General features: G+C 40.1%; 1 protein-coding gene across 2 annotated transcripts in view; it reads left to right on the top strand.

Moving 5' to 3' along the window:
* Positions 1–15,245, top strand: part of CPE (carboxypeptidase E) — a 59,411-nt gene extending 44,166 nt beyond the window's left edge. Inside the window, exons 2-9 of one of the 2 annotated variants that reach the window (XM_081875373.1) lie at positions 1,065–1,261; positions 3,678–3,845; positions 5,307–5,424; positions 6,962–7,144; positions 10,305–10,444; positions 12,940–13,039; positions 13,936–14,054; positions 14,486–15,245. In XM_081875373.1, the coding sequence (XP_081731499.1) occupies positions 1,065–1,261; positions 3,678–3,845; positions 5,307–5,424; positions 6,962–7,144; positions 10,305–10,444; positions 12,940–13,039; positions 13,936–14,054; positions 14,486–14,584 (1,124 nt within the window). In that variant the 3' untranslated portion in view covers positions 14,585–15,245. Of the gene's footprint in view, positions 1–1,064; positions 1,262–3,677; positions 3,846–5,306; positions 5,429–6,961; positions 7,145–10,304; positions 10,445–12,939; positions 13,040–13,935; positions 14,055–14,485 lie in introns of both variants that reach the window. The other variant, XM_081875374.1, reaches the window with a different exon arrangement.
* Positions 15,246–19,537: the final 4,292 nt, after the last annotated feature.

Genomic DNA, 19,537 nt, shown 5'->3' with positions numbered 1-19,537 from the left:
AGCATTGCAGCAGCTGTAGATGTTGAAGAGACCCCATTATAGGGTTTTAATAGCTCTGCTTGCTGCTCCAGCAAAGTAATGTAATAATATTGTTAATATTGACAATTTGTTTATGTATATGTATAGTGTATATAAATTATTGTACTCTCATATGTTCAAAGACTCTGGATTGGTTCCGCTGGAGTGGTGGCGCAGAGCCCCAACCCTGGTGCCACCTCACCCTTCTCCCTCCCAGTAAATGCCAGATATGTCTCTGGGAAGCTAGCATTGCATATCCCACCCCACCAGGTGAGTCATTTTGAAGTATAGTCATACCTTGGATCCTGAACGCCTTGGTACTCAAACGTTTTGACTCCTGAACGCCGCAAACCCGGAAGTGAGTGTTCCAGTTTGTGAATGTTCTTTGGAACCCAAACGTCTGCCAGGGCTTCTGCAGCTTCTGATTGGCTGCAGGAGCTTCCTGCAGCCAATCAGAAGCTGCAGTTTGGTTTCTGAATGTTTTGGAAGTCGAATGGACTTCCAGAATGGATTCTGTTCAACTTCCAAGGTACGACTGTATAGCATACATGCAAGTTTTACAGAATTCACTGGAAATTCTGTTACTCTAGACAAAGGCAAGCATTTTCCCAAATAACTGCATTTTTAAAAATAAAAAGTCTGAATTGGAATCTTAGAAAATCAAATATGACAACAACAATAATGCAGAATGCAATTACACATGCTTGCATTATTATTTCAATTGGACACCACTCCTTGTTACACTGTACAGGACTTTAGCCCGTCCGTGTGATCTGATACATGTTGGCTTGGATCCTAGGTTGTCATGATCTGGTGCACATTAACTTGAGTCCTGACTTTCCTTACATGAATACAAGAAGGGGAGCCTTATTTGTAGGTGGGAGGTGATAGAAATCACCCCCTGAATTGAGAAGCAAACTAGGATCTGGGTGATTTTATTATATGATTGTATGATCGCTCTCCGCGTGTGATCTGATGTGTAGATTATTCATTTTGATTATTGTTATGTGTATATGCCCAACACCACATTTTTCTTTGTGTTTTAGGGGAGCCAGAATTCAAATACGTTGGCAACATGCATGGAAATGAAGCCGTGGGAAGGGAGCTCCTCATCTTCTTAGCTCAGTACCTCTGCAATGAATATCAGAAGGGCAATGAGACTATCATCAACTTGATTCACAGCACACGTATCCACATCATGCCGTCGCTGAATCCAGATGGCTTTGAGAAGGCAGCGTCACAGGTATGCAAACAGTAGCCACATAAGCAAATATTTGCATTAATAGAATTTGTCAAATGCATTACCAGTGGTATTATTGCTCAGTGAAGCAGATTTGAAATGAGGACCTTACAGTGGTGGCTAAAATCATCATTTATATTATGTCCTTGTGGATGAGATACAGGATGGAGTGATGGCCACCAACATGGCTTCGGCCCAGTATGCCTGAAGGAGTGTCTCCACCCCCATCGTTCAGCCCAGACACTGAGGTCCAGCTCTAAGGGCCTTCTGGAGGTTCCCTCACTGCAAGAAGCCAAGTTACAGGGAAACAGGCAGATTACAGGGAGCCAAGTTACAGGGAACTAGTCAGCTTTCTCGATAGTGACGCCTGCCCTGTGGAATGCCCTCCCATCAGATGTCAAGGAATAAACAACTATATGACTTTTAGAAGACATCTTCTAAGGCAGCCCTGTTTAAGGAAGTTTTTAATATTTTGTTGGAAGCTGCCCAGCCAGATTGGCAGGCATAAATAAATTTTTTATTATTATTGATTAGACAAATTCATGTAGGGTGAGGTTGTCCATTGCTACTAGCCACATAGGCTATGTTCTAGCTTCACTGCCTGAGGCAATATGGTGTGGTTAAGGTTCCCGATCATGAGTACAGACCCAGAACAGCATGTACAGTTGTACATATGCAAAGTCATTTTTGTACATTCCTCCCAGCCTGCAGAAATTGGGGCCAGGGCCAGTGGATTGTCTCCTGATCTAATCCACACATTTATTGAATGTGTAGATTGGGATGTAAGAAGAGGGCTTGTTTCCCACCCTGACAATGACCACCCCAAGGGCCTTCTAGCTCTAGCAGTGTAACCATAACCTATACACTTGGATTATTCTGTATGTGTCATGGGTGAAAGGCCACTTACATGACACTGTTCCTTAGTGGCTACAATGCCACAAACATTTGTTTATTAAAAAACATACCAATCTCTAAGTGGGTTACATTTTATTCTTCTTTGGCAATTACTTGTAGCTGAGTAAGATAGTCTTCCATAAACACGGTTTTAACAGTGAGTCTGTAAGTGACTGTGGAGGCCAATTCTGGATCCACATGTCCTTTCACAGTGGGGATATAGGTTTCCGGGCGGGAGTTGATTACGGTGAGTGTTTGCCAAACGTGCCTTCCTCTTAGCACATTTCTCCCTTTCGTTCTGAGTTTGAGCATCTTCAAAGTCCATGATACCTTTGGTATAGGCTGTTCTCCAATTGGAGCGCTCGCAGGCCAGTGTTTAATAAAATCTCTAAGTGGCTTAGTTTACATAATGTGTGTAAATAGGCATTCATCGTTGTCATCCATGCCTGGTGCTATCTCACTTCCTCTCACTGGCATCCTACATGGAGCATTTTGCAGATTTCACCTAGCTTCTTTCAATTTCAGATACATTGTACATGCAGTTAGAGCTATCCCAAAGTTACTTGCTGATAAGTGAGTCATGGTTGCCTTGAAACACCAATAAATTATAGATTAGGGATGTTCAGTGTGGGAGCACCCTCTGGTGGCTCCATGTTACATTTTCTCATGAACACCTTGCATTTAAACACAAATTGGCCCAAAGGAAAGCTTTTCTTTATCATATTTGTCCTGCATGTCTTATTCCAAGAACCAACATTGCTACTAATAGTTTGATCAATACATAGTAGATGTATTGAACTATTATTTCTAAATTTCAAGGACTCCTAATTTTATACAGCTGTGAGGAAGTGGATATTAGAATGTCTACTCATTTTTTTAATCCATGTAATTTTCAATATCTACTATGTATTTTGGAAATGTGTTTGTTCACTGTACGTTTCGACACCTTAAGATATCATATGATGGTTCCTGAGATTGAGTAGCAGGTTTCTCTCTCTCTGGATACTGTTAGACACCCTTTTGACAGGAGATGACTGGTGGAACTTTTCAAAACTGCACTGATTTTAATCACTCTTTTCAAAACTGCAGTGAATATATATATATATATATATATATATATATATATATATATATATTCCTAAGCAGTGTCAGGTATGAGGCTGCTAGTTAGCTATATTTTTTGTTTAGTTTCAGTTAATTCACTGCGGCTAAGCACCACAGAACTTGCGTATCAACTCAAACACAATTCTGTCAATGGAGACAGTGAGTGTCAGTCATCAAGTGAAGAATTTGCATGTGTTAAATCGGCCACAAGAATCGGTATGCTTCTGAGGACTAGATGCAGATACTGGTGAATGTTTCCAGAATGCCATGCTTTTGAATTTTTCTGAGTCTTTCAAGTCCCCACCAGACAACACAGTGATGAGCTAAATGGGCCATTTCTCATGGAAACTATGTTATACTATTAAATGATAGCATCAGTGCTATTTTCTAATAATCCCTCTTGATTACTTCTTCTTTTTAGCCTGGTGAACTCAAAGACTGGTTTGTTGGCCGAAGTAATGCCCAGGGAATAGACCTAAACCGAAATTTCCCTGACCTGGATAGAATAGTTTATGTCCATGAGAAAGAAGGAGGTCCAAATAATCACTTACTGAAAAGCCTGAAGAAAGCTGTGGATCAGAACCCAAAGGTAAATAATTGTAATTTACCATCAACGTTATAGACTGTCATCTGTTCCTCTTCAGAGAGTTCTATATGCCCTTTCAATCAGGGGACTCAGCTACATTAATCAGAATACAGTGATTTGAATGTGTTATAAACATGCAACACCAGATGGAGCCAGATAGAACAAAAACCTTTCTATAATGATTTGATTTCTGACTTAATTTATAGCGGTTTCTTTCCTGTGCATAGATCCACCCAGGCATTAAAAAAAGAATCAATCTATGGGTGTCTGAAAATTTAATAAATAAATAAAGCAGAATTGGGACAGAAAGTTGTATTGATTCAAATATTTCAGCACATGGTAAACTTTTCTAGATTTCCATAGCATGTTTCTTTCAGATGACTAGTTTTACTCTACAGAGGAAAGACCTCCCACCCCCTTTTGGTACTCCTTTCCTTTTGTCTATGTGGTTGCAGATGGATGTAGACAAATGGCCAGAACGTATGTATAATATGATCGAGAGCAAGGTGAAAACCAAAGGTTGTGCAAAATCCAGAGGAGTATTTTTTTAGGTTTCAACTTGAGGTCTTCTCTCCACCAGGGATGCTGAAAATTCAAGCAGACAGGATCAGAACTAGGAATTCAAGATAGGATGGATGAGGGCTTCAGGAAAAGACATGTTAGTGTTTTAAGAGCATGATGCTAGAACATCTTTTTAAAGAGCATCCTTTTTTCTTGCTAGAGTAGAGCAGAAGGGCATACTTGACCTCAAATGTATTCTCAACACTTCTTTGTTCATTTGTTTTAGTATTTATGGGCCATTTTCCCATTGGAAGACCCTCAAACTGGCTTATGGTACAAACAAATACAGCAAAAGTCCAATGATTGCAATAATAAAATATTAAAAACAGAGAATACAAAGAACAGTAAAGTTAGGCAACAAAGAATATCAAAGAGGCCATAACCAAGCATAAAATTCCTTAAGGCTAAAGGTCTGACAGAATAAAAGTCTAGGCCACCCGATGACATGCTTCTAGAGTGGCATCTTTCCCCCCCTACAAATTCAACCTGCTGCTGCTTAGACATTCCCCAGAGATCCAGATCTCTGCTGAATATTCAGTTGGACCCAAGGCCAGAAATGGGTGAAGGCAGCAGGGGACCTCTGTGGGCTTCTTCACATACAGATATTGTGTGACTCTGAGGCCTAAATCCAACAGAGAGTTAAGATGGCTGAAGCCCATTAATGTGTTGCGTTTAGGCAACTTGTGTAATGCACATATTAGTAAACTTGTGTGTTTTAATCATACATCAGCACCTTTTATTGGTACATCCTGAAGATATAATGTAATTCTTATTCAATTTTCAGAAGTCATGGAATTTCCCAGGACTCTAAATAAAGCTTTTGTGATAGCGCTTGTTATACAGTATTAACCTATTTACTGGCTTTGAAGTGCTGGTGAATAATACATGTTTCTTCTTCAATAGCTTGCGCCTGAAACAAAAAGTGTAATTCACTGGATTATGGATATCCCCTTTGTGCTGTCTGCCAACCTCCATGGTGGGGACCTTGTAGCAAACTACCCTTATGATGAGACTCGAACTGGTATGTACAATGCACTTCAATGTGCAATCTATTCATTTCAAAGGCATGTGAAATGTGCCATCATTTTGGAGCTGTAGACAGTTCAGTTTCCATAATTCTGTGGCAGTATGTAATGTCTTCAGAAAGTTACAATATTTCTGCATGCCACCGGCAACTGATAGAATTACTGATCGCTGCTACAGTGTAAGAGAATAAGGTTTAGATCCAGCCCAATCACCTTCTAAATCTGGCCCGTGAACGGTTCGGGAATCAGCTTGTTTTTACATGTGTAGAATGTGTACTTTTATTTAATATGCATCTCTGGGTTATTTGTGGGGCATAGGAATTCGTTCATTTCCCTCCCTCCAAAATATGGTCCAGCCCCCCCACAAGGTCTGAGGGACAGTGGACCGGCCCCCTGCTGAAAAATTTGCTGGCCCCTGGTTTAGACACCAGAAGTCAGCAGTGGAGGAAAGGTGGCCTCATTCAGCACCCTGCAAGGGCATGGTTGCTTACTAAAATGAGCCAGTTTCAAACTATGGTTTATAAAACTGGCTTGTTTCAACATTAACCACAGGTGAGAGTTTAGACATAATGCTAAACTATGGTTAAATTTTATCTTGGCCACACTGGGGGAAAGGGGGGGGGGGAGTGCACAAGCGAGAGGCTCATGCAAAAAATCATAGTTTATCACTATGGCCAAATCAGGTCTTCTAATAGTCACCCTTTAAACTTTCTGTTACCACAGGCATTGTTTCAGAAAACCTAGCTTTGTTTCTAGATCTATAATTAATAGGGAGCTGCAGCCAATGCTTGTTCTCTGGTGCATATATCTACATATATATCACACTCACGCCCTACATCTTAAGTATACTTTAAAATATCTTATATGTAATCTTTATAAAATGTAAACGTGTCCCTAAATGTTGGTGGCTAAATGACATATGTGAGATGAATGCACTCTGCTTTTGCCCTGTAACTTGAAACGACATCCACAGTATGAAGACTACATTGTGACCAACTGATCCATGCCATTGTGCATCAATTACAAATCCTAAAATTAAAATAAAAGTTGTGGAAATGACAACCAACTTATTTCTCTTTGGTGAGCATTGGGTAGTTGATCTCACCATATTTTATTTTTCTTAAGAAATATTTGCACATTAAAGTGCATTATTCTTGCTCAGATAATTTTAACTGCAACGTGGCTGCCTGATTTTTATGTGTAATGTGTCTAGATTTAAATCAATACAAATAAGGACAGTTTTAGCTACCTTTGTTTTTGTATTCATGATTGTTTTATTGTTCTGAGCTCTTTTACTGAACTTAGATTTATTGTTTTAAATGGCTCTGATAATCTTTTAAAAATGGAAAGTAGTCTAAAAATGATTTTAAATAAATAAATTAAGTGCATCCAGCCTTTTTCCTATGAGACTTCCCCCACCCCCAATAGTAAATACTTTGGGCAAAAGCAACAGACACAGAACAACACAGAAAAAAATAAGTCTATCTGTTCCTCTACATGTTCCTCTACATGTTTTTGGGTTTTTTTCCTCAGGCAGTGCACATGAATACAGCTCCTGCCCAGATGACGCTATTTTCCAAAGCTTAGCTCGAAGCTATTCATCCTTTAATCCCGCCATGTCTGATCCAAACAGGCCACCGTGTCGCAAGAATGATGACGACAGCAGTTTCATAGATGGAACAACCAATGGTGGGGCTTGGTACAGTGTTCCAGGAGGTTTGTGCCAATGTGTTACAATACTTCAGAGATTCATTTATTGTAGAGAATAACAATTATAGTGTATACACATACACCAACACACGTGAATGGACAGTGGGTATCAGCAGCAAATCAACTGCTGCTTTCCTTCACTGGAGCTAAAACTTGCAACTTTTAAAAATTTGCCTCCACTTATGTAAGTCTAACTTGGCAAAATGTATTACTGTTCCGTCAACACCTTTGCACATCTCTATAGAGATAAATGTGTCTTCTGAAAGCTCATCTCTCAAATGTGATGAGAGAAGTGGCCCTTTAGGAATAAATGATTTGTACTCACAACGATCAGTGACAGTCATACTGACTGTTGCCTACATTGCTAATTCTTGTATCTACTACAAAAGTATCCCGACATGGTAGAGGCTAACCCCCAAGTAATTTGGAGGGATAAACCCTGCCACACAAAAAGCTTAATATGTGACCAGAGAGAGGATGTAAGAGGCAGAGGAGAGGGGGAAAACAGCTATGCATATATACCATAAAGCTCGAAAGCTTCTTTGTTCAGTTGTACAGGATAACAAGGTACAAAGAAGGTCAGGCCTTCCTGTGCCTTGAAAATAGTTAAGCAGAACGACAAATTTCAAGAAGAGCAACTTTTCTCAGCACTGCTTGCACCTGTTGAATAAACTGCTGAAGACATAGAAGTACCTGGTCACCTTGCATGTATAGATGAATATGAGTGAAACAGTCAGTTTTCCCTAAGACACATAATAGCCAGACATTGGAGGGTTTTCCTTTGCTTTTAAGCACCCATGAGCATTGCTAGTCTGTATTCCTAAAAGGGCTCCCAAAGTGCAGGATTAAGGGACTCTAATCTGATTCTCCTGCACAGAAATAGCACCAGCAAGAAGATTACCTTGTCCTGCAGCCAGACTGCATTTTCAGTGCTGATGGATATATTCCTGTACATTAGCTGCTTAAGTCCTATTGAAGTCAATAGGAGCAAAGCAACTTTACAGGCTGCAGGACTGCGGCCTTTGCTTTTAAGGTGTTGTCAGCCTAATCTGCAACTCTTGCAGCTGTTAACTCATTTTAATTAAATTATTATTGTTGGGCACACAATGAACATTCGTGGCATAGGTTTTACTATAGCAAATGGAGGCTCTGTATAGCAAATACAAAGGGGAACAAGATGTCCTGCGTGCAATGCTGTGACACATTATGAAATTTGCAGACTTTTGTAATGTAGGGCTAACTTAAAAATGTGGAGTTGTAGTCAACTAAGTCCCACTCAGAGTAGACTCAGTAAAAGTAATGACTCTAAGTCAGTCATGTCCATCAGGGGGTCTACTCTAAGAAGGACTAGTCTAGAATACCACCCTCAATGTCTACGGCTGTAATCCTAACCCTACTTACCTGGGAGTAAGCCCCACTGAAGCCCCACAATAAGTCTTAATTCTGAGTAGGCATGGTTAGGATTTCACTGTCATTTGCATTACGCATTCATCTTAGCACTTATGCAAAATGTATTTACAGTGAATTGCATCAACACCACATTTTTCTTAAGCTTTATTTGTTTTTTAAATGGAGCACTGTTGATTTGTTTGTTTATTTATTTTTTAATTTATTTATTTACCTGGAGGTTTCAGGGCAGTTCACAGATAAGATCAACATAAAAACCACAATATATATATAATCAAAATGAAAACAACAACCCAATAACAGTGTTTAACAGTCTTTATTGTGAAAATAACCTTCTGTTACACTGCCTAGAGTTTGCTGGAGATATCAATCTTCAAGTGTCACAGAGTATTTAGTTGCCACATTTAAAATATTTGGTATATATGAAAAACAAAATGTAGCCAAAATCTAGAGACTTGAATGCACGGTTGTCAGGTTGGACATCAATGACAATCTTTTCAAGGAAGCCCTGCCCCTAAACTCAGGCTTCCTTTCCTTTGTCTCCCGTTCTCAACCCTGATGATAAGAGAGAACCTACATTCAGGTATGCACCTCACCATTCAGGTGATCAGTGCTGACTATGGTGAGCTCTATGTAGGGCATTCCAACTATGTCGGCATTAGAACATTCTGTATATTTAGTTCTTGATTCAGAAGGAGATGCATATACAGACGCCTACTCCTATTTATTTATTCACTCACTCACTCACTCACTCACTCACTCATCACCCCACTCCTTCCTTCCTTTTTCATTGGTGAGCATATGTCTTTGATTGGTTCATAATGTCTTAAACATGTGCAGCTGGTAATGTGTACTGTCGACACACATTTTAACATTGGCTCCAACATTTTAAAGTCTCCTCCACATCATTAGCACTGGTACATTGCCTTTGGTTTTTCTTTTTGGTGAATTGCAGGATTAGGAAGAAACCCCTGTTTCAAATTATTTCTTGAAGCTTCATTGGCTGTGCCACTATCTGTCATTTGCATGTTTTATTGTACACATAATAACATGTTTCCTTGTTCATCTGGAATTAATTGAACTATACCTGGAAACTGTTTTTTTGGCTTCCGAAAATGGAACTTTTTGAGCCAAATGTATCCCAGTGGAATATACGCACCAGATGCAATATTAGGCTTCATACAATCATTACACAGAACTGTGACTGCCAAGATATTCATTGCATGAAGTTAGCCATTTCAGCGCATTATGTATCTGACTTGAGTTCAAGAATCACATATTGAGTGAATTGTTAGCTGCCCAGGGAGTTTTATATACTAAAGGGCAGTGTGAATACTTCAAGCAAATAAGAAATAAACGTTAGCCCTGATTCTCCTATATTATACATCTGCTTATCTGATTGTTTGATTGTTGATTGTTGTTAGCCGCCCTGAGCCCGGCTTCGGCTGGGGAGGGCGGGATATAAATAAAATTTATTATTATTATTATTATTATTATCTCTGGGTGGCCTTTAGCTAATTTACATTAATTTGAGAGGACAACATTTCTGAAAACTTTGACGCCATGGAGAAAACCATTCTTAAAATTGAAAAAACAACAACAACAACCCTGAAATATATGTGTGAGACTTTTAAAAACAGATTGTAGGGCTGGAGACCTGCTTTCGAGATTATACAGAGAGATCTTTTAAGTCCTGTTTTCATTGCATAGAACTCAATGCTTGTCCAAATGTCAACCTGTCTGTATGCTTATAATGCAGGCATGCAGGACTTCAACTACCTCAGCAGCAATTGTTTGGAAATCACTGTGGAGCTTAGCTGTGAAAAATTCCCTCCAGAGGAAACACTGAAGAGTTACTGGGAGGACAACAAGAATTCACTTATCAATTATATTGAGCAGGTAAAAGAGAAGTAGGAAGGACAAGTCATGGCATGAGTGGGGCAGGAACCAACCCCAGATTAGTTTTATCCAATTGTTCATCAATAGTTAAAACGTCTTCTGCTTAGTTGTACTCCATATGCTCAGACTGGGGATTTAATCACATATTGATTTATGTTCAAACCACTTCAAAACATGATTATGAACCTAACCACATGAGGCTACCTTTTTACATGAAAGCTTAACCCCACAGTAGAATGGCAAGGAAAGATTACCATGTGATCATGGTTTTCTCTCAGAAACAATTGCATAAATTCTCTCCCTGCTTGGGGATTTGAGAATAGAACGTGTTCTTGCACTGAAATGTCAGTCCTGTTTACAAAAGATTTATTAAAAGTTGATAACTTTTAGCTGAGAGCACTAGGTTTCTGAATCACCAGCACTGTATTACAGGTCACACAAAAGGCCCATTCAGGCTTTCTAATTCATCACACAACTGCAATAGCAAGAGAGGGAATGAGTGTACATGCTCTTCCATAAGTTAGAGACAGGTATCTGAATTGGGGAGTCTGCTATACTCATGTATCCTCCCCAGGCAGTGAGAGTCCTTGGGAGATCCGGACTCCAAATTGTATGGGAGCTTATATGAGTTCAAAAGTTTACCTACTTCAGTAGCTATTCCTCTTCCTTGTGGAGGGAAGTGGGGTGAAGCTAGAGCTTTGGCCTTGTTGCATGAGGAATCTGAATGCCTGACCAGGTCTAATGCATCAGATCCCTCAGAATATCTGCTATTATTTCTAAAAAATGCCTAATGGTTGTCACTTGTACTGTTCCCTAGTATGGTCATTTCACTGTGGTGGGAAAAGTATACAGTGGCATCTGACCAAGTCAGAGTAGTCTCATTTAAATTAATTGCCTTAGGGTCTACTCTGCATACTACTTAGATGTGGTCTATAAAGACTAACAACACAGTAAGGTAAAAAGGTAGAGGACCCCTGGATGGTTAAGTCCAGTCAATGGCGACTATGGGGTTGCAGTGCTCATCTCACTTCAGGCCAAGGGAGCCAGCGTTTGTCCAAAGACAGCTTTCCAGGTCATGTGGCCAGCATGACTAAACCGCTTCTGGCACAATGGAACACTGTGACGGAAGCCAGAATGCATGGAAACGCCGTTTACTTTTCTGCCGCAGTGGTACCTATTTATCTACTTGCACTGGTGTGCTTTTGAACTGCTAGGTTGGCAGAAACTGGGAAAGAGAAATGGGAGCTCACCTGGTCAGGGGGATTCGAACCACCGACCTTCTGATCGGCAAGCCCAAGAGGCTCAGTGGTTTAGACCACAGCTCCACCCTCAACACACTGCCACGCAGGTGCACTCAGAAACAAATCTTGTTGCCCTGTGAGGCTTACTCACCAAGAGAATCTGCATAGGAATTGCAATTTCAATGTCATATTGTTCTTGCAACAGGATATGCTTACTCGCTGTAACTATGAGAAGTAATAGATTGTAAAACTGCAAGGGTGAACACTTCCCAGTATGGCCATCATAATCGCATATTACAGGATTTGATTAGAGATCAATCACAGCACTGTAATCAGCACCCAGAAACCTTCTGTTTCGTAAATAGTTTCTCCAAGGGGAAAAAAATCCATATAGAAGAATTATTGGTTTGTTACGCTTTGTCGTTTAATCCCAAACTAGAGGAAATTCTGTAACTGGTACTATGATGCACTCAGTGTAGTTTACTAGTAAAACTAGAGACGAATAAAAACACATTTAAAACTAGCTTTTCTAGGGAGGAAATGCCCAGTTTGCCAAATAAAATATTCCCAAGGACTGACTCATTCAGTCATGCCTATTTAATTCTTTGTAAAATGTATACAGAGGGCATTGCAGGCTTTCACCCTTTACTACAAGATAACTTTGTTAACTGTTAGGCACTTACTGTTTCACGTAGAATCATCTGCAAAGATTCTGCAAACTAGAACGGCCTTATGTATTCAATATGTTTTTATTTTGTTTTGCTGCTGCAAAGTTACCTTCTGTGTTTCTGGAGTTTATGAACTTCCAGCTAGTGGAGAAGGTGTCCCAACATAAGACGTGTCATGCCTGGACTCAAAGTCCTGCACTCTTTTGCTTGGAAGCCCAGCCATTAATGCACCAAATGGCCTTAGTCAAGCCACTGGCTGCATTCAGATAACCATATCTCAGCTTAATTGAGTAAGCCCAAGTATGAATGACCCTTTTGCTCGCACATACAGCCACTTCACTCAAAGACGTCTCTATTTAACCATAGTTTCCTGATTTGTCCATACCATAAAACAAGGATTAACCACTTTGGAACAAGCCAGGGTATAAACCTGCAGTTTTGAAGGGGTGTCTCTGACTGAATGCACCATATTTAACATGAGGACAATATTGGCCTACCTCAAAGGACTCAAAAGATTATTTAACAGATGTAACAGAGAGCACATAAGGAAATACAGACTATTGATAACAAAGAATTTTTTTTTCAGATCCATCGTGGGGTGAAAGGATTTGTTAGAGATCTTCAGGGCAATCCCATTGCTAATGCCACCATTTCTGTAGAGGGATTAAACCATGATATTACTTCAGGTAAGTTATGTCATATGTGATACATTTAAACAGGTGATGGCAGGGGCTTATATAATGGGTGCATGTCAAGAATAGAATCACATTCTGTCTCCCCACCACTCCCAATCCCATATACAGTGGTGCCTCGCAAGACGAAATTAATTTGTTCTGCGAGTAGCTTCGTCTTGCGATTTTTTCGTCTTACAGAGCGCGGATTCCCCGGGTATTAACGGTTTTACGAAAAAGGAAGCAAACCCGCAAGACGTTTTTGTCTTGCGAAGCAAGCCCATAGGGAAATTCGTCTTGTGAAGCACCTCGAAAAACGGAAAACCCTTTCGTCTAGAGAGTTTTTCGTCTTGCGAGGCATTCGTCTTGCGGGGCACCACTGTATACTATTAGTCAAACTCAGAACAGCTCCCACAGCTCCTGCCTCTTTCAAGATGTTGAGGCATCTGAGCTCCAACTCCGGCGCCAACAGGATGTTCGCCAGAACCCCGCCTTTTGCTTCCTTGATTGACGCCTTTCCCTGACCCTCATTAACCTATGAGCATGGAGAGGTTCTGGCTGTCGTCCTACCTCTTCCTCTGATGAATCATTCCCCACCCCCCACTCCGTGTTATTGTTAGAGACTGCTTATCAGTGACTTGGCCTCTTTCCAGCCTCCTCTCGCTTTCATGAGAATTTATCTCTTCTCCTGCTGAGGAGGAAGGGGGTTGCTGGTGACTAGTTTCAAACTGCTGAGAAGGAAGCAAAACTACTTCTTCCTCCACTGACTCTCTGTTCCTCTCATCGTCGCTCTGGGAAGCCCTGTACCTGACAAGCAGTAAAGAAACCAAAGCAGACCCTGCATATCTGAAGGTTGCCCCTGCTGGTTCTAGAATATTTCTGGAAGTGGTAACATACTGCTTTTTCCACAGCTAAGGATGGTGATTACTGGAGATTGCTCATACCTGGAAACTATAAAGTGACTGGCTCTGCACCAGGTTATCTAGCAATAACTAAAAAAGTGGCTGTTCCCTTCAGTCCTGCCATTAGGGTAAGTACCGCCTGGTTGGCGTAGCCTTGTATTGCATGCCAGTGACTCCATATTGGTTACATGTATATTGTGCAATAATACGATGCCCACAAGGTAACCTCATAGGCTCTCTGTGTAATATTCAGGGCCTTTTAACATTCCTGATGTGGGAGCATAGAAGGCGAACATTTGATGTGTTATTATTTTTATTCAATTTATATCCTGTCATTCCTCTTAAATTGGAGAAAGCATCTTTATGTTTCTTCAGAAGTAAGACCCACTGTGTTCAGGGAAGTTTGCTTTCAAGTTAACAGGCATAAGACTGCAGCCCCTACCATGAAAGCCATTTCATCGATTTCTGAGGTCCTAAATTTCAGGATGTTACTTCAATTAAAAAGTCCAATGTGCATAAAAAATCTTGTTTTTTATTTTATTATTTTTCTCATGCCTAGGTTGATTTTGACCTGGAATCTCTGTCTGAAAGAAAAGAAGAAGAAAAGGAAGAGTTAATGGAATGGTGGAAGATGATGTCAGAAACTTTAAATTTTTAAGCAGAAGCTCTGAATTTACAGCTTTTAATCTATTACGTGTTGACTTAGTATACTGTACTGTGGAAAGTCCCTATATTTTAGATTTTGTGTAGCTCACAATATTTAACTTGAGTTTTTTGAGTATTTTTTTTAAAAAATCAGTAATCTGCTCTACATAAAAACAAATTGCTAGATACTTTCATGCCATTGTTTGCAATCCTACATATTCAACATAGGGGAAGAATATCTGAATGAATGTCTCATCTACCTAACTTGAATACAAATCCTGAATGTGTAGGGTAAGCACAATGATGATAATAATATTAAAAACACTATAGTAATTAGCAGTCACTTGCAACTTCTGCTGCTGATATGTGGCAGTGCAGGTGAGCAGATGATGTTTTCTAATGTCTCATGAAATAATGGCACTGCAAATGTATGCAGTAAAAACTTGGTGTTGTAAGTAATGCTTTACTACAATTAAAGTTTGTTTATGTCTCTGTGGAAGAGCCATGTAAAATAAGTATAATGACTTGGGTTTCATCTACTCACATGGAAATAACTTTCATCATTCTTATTTAAAAGCGAAGAGGAATAGTACAACTTTTTCCCTTACTCTATTCAATAATGTTCCCAAGTAACTTGGTAATCAGATTAAAATTTCTGGATGGATAAAGAATAACCCTTTAGTGACTGCATGTTGTTTTCTCTGCTTGCAGTGTATTCTGCTATCCCATTTGTCAGCAGTTGTTTGTGTATTAAGTAGACATGAGTTGCATGAAATGATGTCTGTATAATTTGCACAAAGAGCAAAATATTAACCCAAAAGCTGCCTGACCCACTGGACTGAAAATTCAGTACGTGGCATGTGCTCCTAAAAGCCCAACCCCAAACAAATTTACTCAAAAGCACCAAGTTTAGTGGGACATGCTTCTCATAAGCTGAAATGAATAGTTTGGATTCTAAGGGTGTGTCTACTCAAATGAGTTTGCAGATGATCAGTATTTTGCAGGTCAGCGCTTGCAGTTCAGGGGAGCAATCCCTGTTTCGATCAGTGCTGGTCCACACAAACAAGCCAGATCGAGATATCACACAAAACCAACAACTTGCCATAACAGACTGGTAGGTCAGTATCTGCAACAGCAAGCAGAGCAGCCATGATGGTTTCTGTGCTGCACTTCCCAGTATATCACTCCTGTTGCTGGTCAGCAGTGACATCTGAAGTGCTCTTAGTGAAACAGATGGCATTGTTAATGAGGAACATTGGGCTATACATTGGACCATACTTCAAATCCTTGAAAACCTCTATCCGGCTAAAGAGACAACGATGAGCTTGCAGAACTTCAATTAATATTTAAGAACTGTACTGCAACAAAGAAACACGCTGTGTGGGATCAAGCAATCATTTTGTTTCCCTAACAATGTGCCTCTAGAACTCTATCAACATATCCCACTAGTTTGTATATAACTCACTATAAAACAACCCAAATATGAGAAACAATAAATGTAAATACATTTTAATCATGAAGATAAGCATATTGTGTTCAAACACAGCTGGAGAAATTATTCTGTCATTTATTGCAAAAGATCTTGACACCTGGTGAGTGGTAATGAAGACGCTATGAATTTGAAGCTTGTTAGTCATTGTACTTAACTCTACTAATTTCCCCATTTTGAAGCAAAGCCAGAAAATGCAGCCATACTCCTGTCATGCAGCTGTATTGTAGACTCTGTGTCTAATGCTAGCACAGATGTTACATCCTGCTGAACCTCAAAATGGGTTTCTAGTCTAACTTATAACATGTGTATATAATATATTCTTTTCATGTTGAAGTAATGAAACATAACTGTCTTATAAATTGTCTCTTTGGTTTTCCTTTGGTACTAACTGCACCAAAAGATTTTTAAATGGCAGACGACTTTGCTATGAGAATCCATGGAGACAAAGAGGCAATAACTCAATGCTAAACAACCTTCTTTCCACGGAGTGGGTTCCAATTTCATTCCCTGTCGCCTCCTGTTATAGTATATCACCTAGCAAGGTGACCTCTTCCTGTGACCCTGGAGGGCTACTGTGAGTCATTGTCCCAGTTTGCTCAACTTCTAAAGCATGGTGACTTGGACAAAACTTAGTTGTGCCTTGTCATTATATATACACAACATCATGGTTTAAAGCAAACAATATTTAAGCATGCCAGCTTCATAAACCCTGGTTTGAACTCTGACGAAAGTTTCTTTTAGAAACACAAGAAAAGCTTGCTGGATGAGGCCAGTGGTCCATCTATTCCAGCATCCTGTTCTCACAGTTGCTTATGGGAAACCTGGAGCAGGACCCATGTTCAACAACCATCTCCCCTCCTGCACTTTCTAGCAGCCGGTATTCAGAAGCTTATTGCCTCCAATAGTGCAGACAGTTTTAAACAATGACCTCTCATTTATACCTAATGCTGCTCCAGAATTCCTTGAAAGAAAAATTGAACTGAAAAGTTTTCTCCCAGCTTCATGGGAGGAGATGAGGTTAGGGAGTGCATAAAGGCTCATTCCTGCTTGTTTACATGGTACTGAACCATTGGTTGTGCATCATGTATGAATTTGGCCAGGGTGGACAGCGCTGGTCTAGATGTGCCACTGGCCTTTGAGCCCTTCCAGAAGGCCTTTTTATTATTGTGCATTCATAATGATTTGTGTTCATGATGGCATAGGGCTGGTTATACACAACCCCACTTTCAATGCTCTTTGCGCCCGCAAATGTTTCAGGACAGACGTACTGCTTCGTTTCCTATCAGTGTGCAGCCCATAGCTTCCTGCTTAAATCTTGTGACTTTTCATAGCACAAGAGTTCAGGTGAGTGGGTGTTGTCCCACTTTTGCTTATTTATTTATAAAAGCATTTCTTTATTGCCATATGAGAGAAAAGAAATATCAGGGCTGTGTACAATGGCAAAACATAAAACACCATCAAAACAATGCAAATGGTTGTGCTAAAGCTGGAGAGTGCCCTTCCAGATGGCAATAATGCCATATCATTGGGGAGGTACTGCAGAACAATCCATAATGCAGAATGATGTGTGAATGGTTCAGTATAAATCCTCCATTAATACACTATTATTGCATCAATGAAATGTTTCAGAATACACTACAAAAAAAGAAAGGAAAAACTAGAACCCACACGAGTCTACAGGGAGTCCATCCTTCTGCTTCCAGACCTTGCACTCTTTTCAACAAGGATGCCAAGGTAACAGGAGGAAGAGCTGAGCTGCTGCCATCATACAGTGTGCTTGGGAGATGGTATTTCAAGAGTCCACAAGCAGTTGGGCTGATATGTGCAGGTCCCTGAAATATTTAGGGCATTTCTACATGGTGACCATGTCTAACAGGAGCAAAAACCACAATGAGTATATAACTGTACAAATATTGGGTTGAATGAGGAATGATCTGCTGCAATCACTTGGAATTCTGGTCCAGTGCATTTCTTCCATGGTCTATTCAGCATAATGCCACCATTCCTCCTAACCTTACCTGCTTTTGAAGACCGGAGTGAGAATGAAGACAGCTGAAACAATAGTGGCCACATCAATGACTGGCACCAGTACAGGCAGCATATGCGACCCTTCCCTGCCCTTCTCCTCTGATGCTTAGCGTAGCCTGAGGCTTATAGTGAGTGAGCCACTATGTATTTCCTGAATGGCATCAGCTACAAACACAAGTTCCTTAATTCACAAAAAGTCATTTGCTAAAAGTTATGAAAAACAAAACAAAATGCAGAATTGGAGTGAAGGCCTTTGATCAGGCTTATTTTTCATTTCTCTAGTGTAGGGATGGGGAACCTGTGATCCTCCAGATATTGCTGGCCTATAACTCCCATGCTGGCCATGCTGGTTGAGGCTGATGGCAGCTGGAGTCTCAACAACATCTAGAAGACCACAAGTTCCACACTTGAGAAATGCAGAAGCAATGGAAAATACGCTTCTTCAAATGCTAGAACTCCAACTTTAGTGGCTAGAAACACAAGCAATGAAAAACAAGTCTCATCCAAGGCTAGCAGTAAAAAATAGAGCCTGTCATGTTGTCTTTTGCATGTGGACCAGCTATAATATACAGTAAAGCTTAGGCAATGAATATCCATAGGATAGTTTATTTTAGGACACCAGACATTTGCATAATGTTCTGATCAGTATTTATTTGTGCTTTTTGTTTTTTAAACCCACCAGATGTAGCTTGGAATACTTTTTTCTGAGCTAAGGGAAAATAGAAATATGGAAGGCATCTTGAACTAGGTCACTAGCTGTTTGTTTACTAGTGAGGTGGGTACTGTTAAAAGGTGCCAATGCAAATCCAAATTCACAAGGAAAGTATTCATTGCTTCATATTATCTAAATTCCTGGAACTGCACATTGCCAAATACCTAGGTCTAGACAGAGAAATCCACGTACACACTAAGACTGGCCAGTCTGGATATAAGCAGAATTTGATCTGACCAAGGAAGTATGTATGCAAAAAAAGAAAAAAAAAGAAAAAAAGAAGGGCATTTAGACATCTGAAATAAATTGGCACCAGAAAGTTGTACCAATGCAATCGAGATAGGAAATGAAAAGCCTGTGCTTTCAACAACACCATTTCCCCACTAGCAGATATATACTCATATTTGCTGTGTGGCAAGACTCTTCCTCATGGTGAGATAGATCCGTTGCCATCTGAAAATGGGGACCATGGGACAGGGCCAAGTGTACGAGCCCTTCTTTTTTGGCTGGGTGACAACTGGGGAAGACAGAGAGGCAGAAAGACTTAGAATGTAACTCTGTGTACCCTTATTAGGGTTTAGAAAGTTGCGGCTTGGTTAATGCTTAGAAATAAATGTGAGAGCACTGGGCTGCACCCAGTTATGTTCTACTCAGAGTAGAGCGACTGAAATTAATGGATCCAAGTTAGTCATGTCCATAAGTTTTAATGGGTCTGTTAGCATGACACAACTCAC

Source organism: Podarcis erhardii (genome assembly GCF_964252035.2).
Source record: "Podarcis erhardii genome assembly, chromosome: 9".
NCBI classification, from domain to species: Eukaryota; Metazoa; Chordata; class Lepidosauria; order Squamata; family Lacertidae; genus Podarcis; species Podarcis erhardii.
Note: the sequence above shows the minus strand (reverse complement) of the source record. Positions and strands in the feature narration are given on the sequence as shown.